At 39.9% G+C, this 7,016-nt stretch overlaps 1 protein-coding gene across 2 annotated transcripts; it reads right to left on the minus strand.

The window, feature by feature from the left end:
• Positions 1-849: 849 nt before the first annotated feature.
• Positions 850-6,404, minus strand: LOC122030765 (squamosa promoter-binding-like protein 15). 2 transcript variants are annotated; one of them, XM_042589850.1, is made up of 11 exons: positions 6,099-6,404; positions 5,218-5,943; positions 4,645-4,838; positions 3,805-4,571; positions 3,644-3,718; positions 3,450-3,557; positions 3,263-3,380; positions 3,016-3,151; positions 2,794-2,920; positions 2,090-2,692; positions 850-1,988 (listed from the first exon to the last, which is right to left on the minus strand). In XM_042589850.1, exons 2-11 carry the CDS (start codon positions 5,841-5,843, stop codon positions 1,572-1,574), a joined length of 3,171 nt encoding a protein of 1,056 aa, XP_042445784.1. In that variant the 5' UTR covers positions 5,844-5,943; positions 6,099-6,404; the 3' UTR covers positions 850-1,571. The 2 variants fall into 2 exon arrangements, with proteins under 2 accessions (XP_042445784.1, XP_042445783.1); XM_042589849.1 differs by having other exon boundaries at positions 2,794-2,938; positions 6,099-6,401.
• Between the last annotated feature and the right edge of the window lie 612 nt (positions 6,405-7,016).

Here is a 7,016-nt window from a genome sequence, read left to right on the forward strand (position 1 = left end):
AATCATATAAGACCTGTGCGGGCTAAGTAAGAAGGGTATCCTTAACCCAAAATCTTACGCATAAGCTGAGGCACTGATTAAATGATGAGATCCTGAACAGGTGAGACTCCTTAGAAAACAAACAAGAACAGAAAACAGAATAAGTAAAAAAAAGAGTAAAAATAACACATCATCACTTTTACTACATCTTTACATTACTGTAATTCCATAATTCACTACTACTATATTTTTATTTAATGTTTACTATTCACTTATTATTATCTACTAGTACTATTCATTATTTACTATTCACTATTACTATTCACTGTTTAGTTGTGTTTGCCTATTACTATTCACTGTTTAGTATTTACTTCAAACACAACGTTTAAGAAGAAGCATAAAAAACTATCCCATAACATTAGAAAAAGTTAAATTAGAAAAAATAAATCAACATAGGAGAGTAAACATACTTCCATCGTGTCTATATATTAGAATGATAATATGGTCATTCTAATATATTTGTGTTGTACTAATATGGTGCTACTTTAACACTATTATTAATGCTGTATTAATATGTTTTTTTTACTAATTTATCTGTCGCACACTTTATGCTCTTATCTTCACTGAAAGATATACATCATAAATTGGTTCAAACTTGACCTTCAGCTCAAATGTTAGCACTATTATTAGTGTTGTATTAATATATTTTTTTTACTAACTTGTTTGTCACACACTTTATGCTCTTATCTTCACCGAAATATATACATCATAAATTAACCGAATCAACCAAACTTGGCCTTCAGCTCAAATGAACCCTTCCCGTCTCGACCTTCTCGAGCTAACTACCCTAAATTCAAAGTCCAACTTGGGTTAGAAAACCTACTAGACCTGGCAATCCATTGTGATTCAATCATAGCAAGAACATATTATAACAATAACACTAGAAACACCCTTCCGAGAATTTTTGAAGACAAATGGCTCTCCATTAACTTGGGTTCCTAAGAAGACATTTTTCGGCATGGCGTCAAACCACAAACATTACTGACATACGAAATAGCACAACATACATAGCCATTCTGATGGTGGATGTGATCAAAAGAAATCGAAAGGGGCAAAGTAGCACTCAACCATAAAGAGATGCAAAAGAGGATGTGACGAAATGCACAATTTAGAAATTGCCAGCCAACTCAAGGATTAAGCCTGAGTCTTATCTTGTGCTCGTGTCAGCGGGCCGCGTCAATTGAACAAAAGAACATTAGTTTGTATCAATCTGAACCCCAACTCAGGAAACTTCTTGTTATTGTGGCACCCAGAGAGCATAAGGGAATCTAAATGACTTCTTCGAAAATGAGCAAAGTTAAAGTTGTCACGAGACCATCCTGCTCTACATCTGGAGAATACTTTGCAAGAACTCCGTTGCACTGCATAGTGCATCGATTGTCGCAGAATGTTCACCTTAATGGAGTTTGCCACCATGACCTTTTGTCGGAATCAGAAGATAGCACGATGAGTGACCACCTCCGGATGCAATGTGAGCAGTATCTTCGAATCTGTACACCAACTACACTCCCTGACACTACTTTCTTTTGTAACTAACTCGGGCCAAAGTCTAGATTCTCCCACCTGAATGGATCTGCACTCCCAGTCTGTGGCGAACCTCGAAGAAGTAAGCAGACACAAACACACACTGCAGCAATTGCAAGCATTGAGTGGACATAAGGCCGCTGAAGCAGCCCTGTACGAGGTGTCCGTCTAAGCTGCACAGTTCTGGTCATGGCACATTGTGCACAAGACCCTGACTCTAAAACTTGGGAACCATGCTGTCTTGATTCTCCCGCTGTCGAGGTGATCTTCTCGCCTTCAAATGATATTGTTACTTGTCCATTTTTCCGGTCAGCAAGCTTCCTGGCCACCAGATTGTTATAAGAACTGTTGTTCCTCGACAGTGCATATGTGTAGGGCGACTGATGATTGTCATCAAGTACCGAATTCCAGCACTTCAGACCAATCTAAATAATCAGAGTAAATTAGTGAAACCGCTCGAGAAGGTTCTAAAAGCCATAGAATGACAGAACATATATAGCAACATATGTAGACATGATCGAAGTACCTCTTGTGGATCGTTAGTGAGCACATCAACCATGTCGACCGAGTCATGCATAGAAGCGGCCATATGCAATGGTGTGATGCCACCAGGTCCAGCCATGTTTGGTGGGAAAAGATACACCTTTGTCGAATAACTTCCATGAACTACACAATAATGGATGAGAAGATCTACCATTTTCTTGCACTTTCTCTTAACTGCTCTGTTCAACAGATGAACTTCTGAAAGCAGTTCAAGTGCCTCGTGTTTCAAAGAGTCATCCTTTAAGCTTCTTTGCACGATAATATCAAGAAGAGTACAAATAAGAGTGCACCAATCTCGTTCGACTGAAAAAGTTAAAAGGTACTTAAACCGTGAAATTGAGAAATCAGACAACAGCAGGTTGGATGATGCATGTGTCCTCTGGAACAGCCAACCAAGTTCGTTTAGGAAGTGTAGAACATCCTTCTTTGACCTGTATTGAGGACTATTACTAACTTTATCTTCTGTACTGGCATCTGTTGTCTGAAAATCTCGGTGAAAATCTACTTCGAGGGTTCTCAATTCCTGGCAGATATTCACGTTGGCAATAATGATAGGAAAGCTGTTTCCTTTAAAACCATTTTCAACCTGAACATGGAAATCAGCAATTAGTTGAGAGCATAGCTCTTAGATTACAGGAAATTACAAAAAGTAAGAACATGGTTTTGAATGTCTGATAGGGCGATCACCTCAATGAAACAACGGCCAAATTGCTCTTGGAACCCTCCAGGAAAGTTAAAGCTCTCCACACAAGAATCGTCATATATGGTGCCAGGGTATGTGGAGCAGAGAACTTCTTTTGACATGTACTTACCCCTATATGTGCAATGAATACTGCGAAAGTGAAGAAAACTGAGCAAAAAGAACAAGTCCATGCATATCTGGAACAGCATCGCAATGTCTCAACTCACTTGGTGCCCGGAACAGTCAAATTGCGACCTTTAAGAACGAGAGAAGTTTCCTTCCCACCTACAACAGCAACAGGTGATATAGAAGTCACTTCAGGAGCAGTCCATGCCCTTGAATTCTTAGATACACGAATCTTCCCTGCAATTAAATATTGAAAGATTCATATTTCAACAGAGAGCACTCCGACCAATAAAAAACTAATTTGAAATCGATAAAATGGAGTATATATTTATAGGGAAAAACATATACCATCCTTGTGTGACACCAGTTGTCTATTTGTGCAAATCAAAAACCTTGTGTTTCGCCAGAACTCAGTTTCAGAACATTGAATAAGAGAAGTGACACGCTGAAGAAGATCACTTTCGAGCTGCAAAACCGATATATTTATTAAGAATTTTACAAAGTAAACCAAACAAGATGTGTGAGCGGCACTAACTTCTTCCCATGCAATTGATGGCATCGATAAGTATATTGACAGGATAACACAGCCAGGCCTGATGTAACTCTCCATCTCCAAAGGGCTGCTTGAGAGCCAATTAAATACCTGCAGATATCATCAAATTAAGTGCTAATAAACCATTTGATACAAGACCGTTCGAGGTAAAAAAAGTTAACTTTAATTTGCAGTACCTGTGCTCGAAGAGCATCTGGAAAACTACTGGGATCCTTGCCAAAGAGTTTGAAAACTATTCGCCCAGTCCGATCCTGCTAAGTCATATTGTAAGTCCATTAAGTAAATAAGATAGGGAATATGTTATCACTGAAATGTACGTTACTAGAATGCGGGTTACCTGAACAGAGTTGGAACTCGATGGAGAGTGATCTGAGTAATTAGATTTATAGCCAACATGATCTGCTGATCTTTCAAAATTCTGAAAGAAATCAAGTGTTGCACTTGCACCATGAGTGGTGCTTAATTCAACAGTTGCATTTTCTTCCCTGTAATGAGATCTTCCTGTATATTTCTCCCTTTCTAAAGTTGAATGCAGAGGGAATAATTTTTTCGTAATGGGGGATGGAGATGGAGGAGACCTCTCCTCAGTAGGGTTGCTACTTTCTGAGGATAAATACTTAATTGCAAATCCCTCTGCCGGAGGATTGTCATCATCAGAAGGTCCAAAAAGTTGCAAAGGCAAACTTTGGTGAGGTTGCTGGACCACATGATGAGGTACTTCCATAGGCGATTGACTGATACCTTTGCTTGTCAAGGCAACTGAAGAATACACATTGGTAGGTTTATTGTGCAAATTAGGAGGCAAAGAGGGATCTGCATTTTGTACTATGGCCTTATGATTGCCACTACTTTTGCTGCTCCCTTGTGAAAGAGATGCAGGGACAGGAGTAATGGATGCCGCCAATGCTGCAGAGAAAACCGCCTTTATTGATTTCTCAAGGGAACCTAGAGGTGCATCTTGACATGTATTCAAATCAAAACCATCAGGTGTAGCTCTTTCAGAGGGGTCTCCACTAATTGAAGCACTTAATTTACTGATAAGCTGAACTAGGCGATCACTATCAGGTGGAAGGGAGATACCACTTGGTTTATCATGATAACTACCTGCAATTGCAATACAAAATTATGAAGCAATCAACCTGAAGGGCAAAGACTTCCAACATTTGATTGAAGATACCTTTTAAGGGACTTAACATAGCCAACAATTTCATAATATCCAGATTCCCGCTTATCATATTTTCTTGGAATTTAGGTGGCAATAACTTAGAAGAACTGTCCTCTGGTTGAGTCTTCCTTCTCCGCCGATTATGCCCTGCAAGTCGCTTTCTACAACTTCTCTTACCCTCATCAAACTCAGAAAGAGGATGAAATCTGGATTCCAATTCCAATGATTCATGTATCAGTATAAATAGGGTTCTATTATACTGGATATGTAGATTAAAGTCAGATCAAGTGTTCCTTGTAGGTGAACCAAATATTAGAAATAAGAAAATAAATAGATAATGATATAGTAGGGAATAGAGTTCAATGACATAGGAGAATCCATATAGCTGACCCTACTTAATAGGATAAGACTTAGTTGTTGTTATTATATATATAGCAAGAATAATCCATGATCAATATTCATCTCTTCAACTAAATTTTAAGCAATAGTTTTATCAAAGATAGAATGCATTGCAACATTAGAAGATGCAATAGAACTGTAAAATGGAAGCTGAAAAAAAAACATTGGAGAATAGAATCATGTTACCTACTACATTGTTGGCAGAATCTCTGCATTTGGTTTCCCACAAGGGCTTTGGTGGTCTTGCTGTGCACCTCGCACACCTTGTGCCGCCTATGGTAATCCTTGGTGCACAACAGATCGGTGTGGCAATCATCCACCTGACACATTGGATAACTGTTACTAGTCGCCGGCGTACCCGATCTCACCCTCTTGCTAGGCCTCGCACCTGCTGGCTCCTCCACCAAGTTACTTCCACCTCCTAGCTTCAGTGTTAGTTCCCCATTATCTTCTTCCAAATCCCTTCTAGATTTAGAATCATTCGAGCCCTCGTTTCCCTTCTTCGCCAGGTCAACCACAGCAGCAGCTGAAGAAGAAGGATGGGATCCCAGACAGAGCAAGTCCGCGGCATCAGGGGCTGGTGTAGCGGTGAACCTCACGCTATCCCAATCCCACATCTTGGGGTTCCAATTACCACTGGAATTAGAAAGGGAAGATACTTGCTGGTTCTCCTGGGATTGGATATGCTGAAAGATGTGTTTTTTCCAAGGAAGGTCTCGCTTTTTCGCGAGAAGATGGGCGTCATTAATGGCCTGGTGATGGTGGTGAAAGAAGATGGGAGAAGCGACCTGCGCTCCGACCTCTCCCTCCATCTCTCCAAGATTATTCAAACCCTAAATTCACACAAACACGCCTTCTTTTCCTCAGAATACTAGAGTCTCTTCCGATCCATCCCTCCGGCAAAATTTCAATCTGTAGAAGAAAGAAATAAACAGAAAAGCAAGGACTCATCAGAAAACCATCAAGAAGGACGGAGCTGTCTTAAACTACTCATGGAAAACCAAATCCATCAGCAGAAATCCCCAAATAAACAACTAAGCCTGAGCAAAGAACCTCCTTTCACTTACCAAACGCTGCTGCTCCAAGGAAACAAGCAAAGATCAGGCTAACAACCAGATAATAAGCTCGAAATCCGGATCTTTCGCCACGAAACGAAACAGATGAGCAGAGGGATCTCGAGGAGCGACCATCTCGGCCAAAGATTGATCGAGAGGAAAAAAAGAACAAGATGGCAAATCTCTGTGTGTTCCGAGACTGGAGAATCCAATGAGAAATTTGCTTGCTCACTCCTCTTCTCTGCCTCTTCGTTATCGTCCTTTGGTTCCTCTTCTGCTCTCTTCGCCAGCTAATCGCCGCGTGGCAGAAAATGTAATAAACGGCCACGCCGTGGGCTATTCGCGAAGGACAAGGAAAAGTTGGCGCCTTGCGAATTGCGTGTGCATTATTTCTCGGTGTGTGTGGTCCCCATCGAATCTGATTTTTACCAACAAGCCCCTTGTAAAATGCAATATCAATTCCTCCTTTTTTCGAATGAGGTGGTATTTCGTACAAAATCTTTATCATTTATATATTATTTAAAATAAATATATAAATATAACGAGAAAATAAATTTTCCCTTATGGCCATGTTATTATTTTAATAAAAACCAATTTGTACCAAGTGGGCCCCAGAACTTTCCAGCAATTAAGATAGTATATGCGTAATGGTTGGTGCGGGTAAAGTGGTCGTGTCAAAGTCAATTATTTGCTGTAGTCAAGAAAAAGAAATTTAATTAATTTACGAGATAAAAAAATTATTTTACCATTATAATTATTTTTATCATCATTACAAATAATTGTGGCAGACAAAAACGTACCGCCCAGGAAAAGAATGAGATCTGAACGGTACGACATTACAATATCCGACGCAGGCAACCGTCCTTTTTGCCCTTCGTCTGTTCGTTCGCTATCACGCTCACTGAGGGTAATATTAGGAATATCAACCAT

Source organism: Zingiber officinale, chromosome 1A (genome assembly GCF_018446385.1).
Source record: "Zingiber officinale cultivar Zhangliang chromosome 1A, Zo_v1.1, whole genome shotgun sequence".
NCBI lineage: Eukaryota > Viridiplantae > Streptophyta > Magnoliopsida > Zingiberales > Zingiberaceae > Zingiber > Zingiber officinale.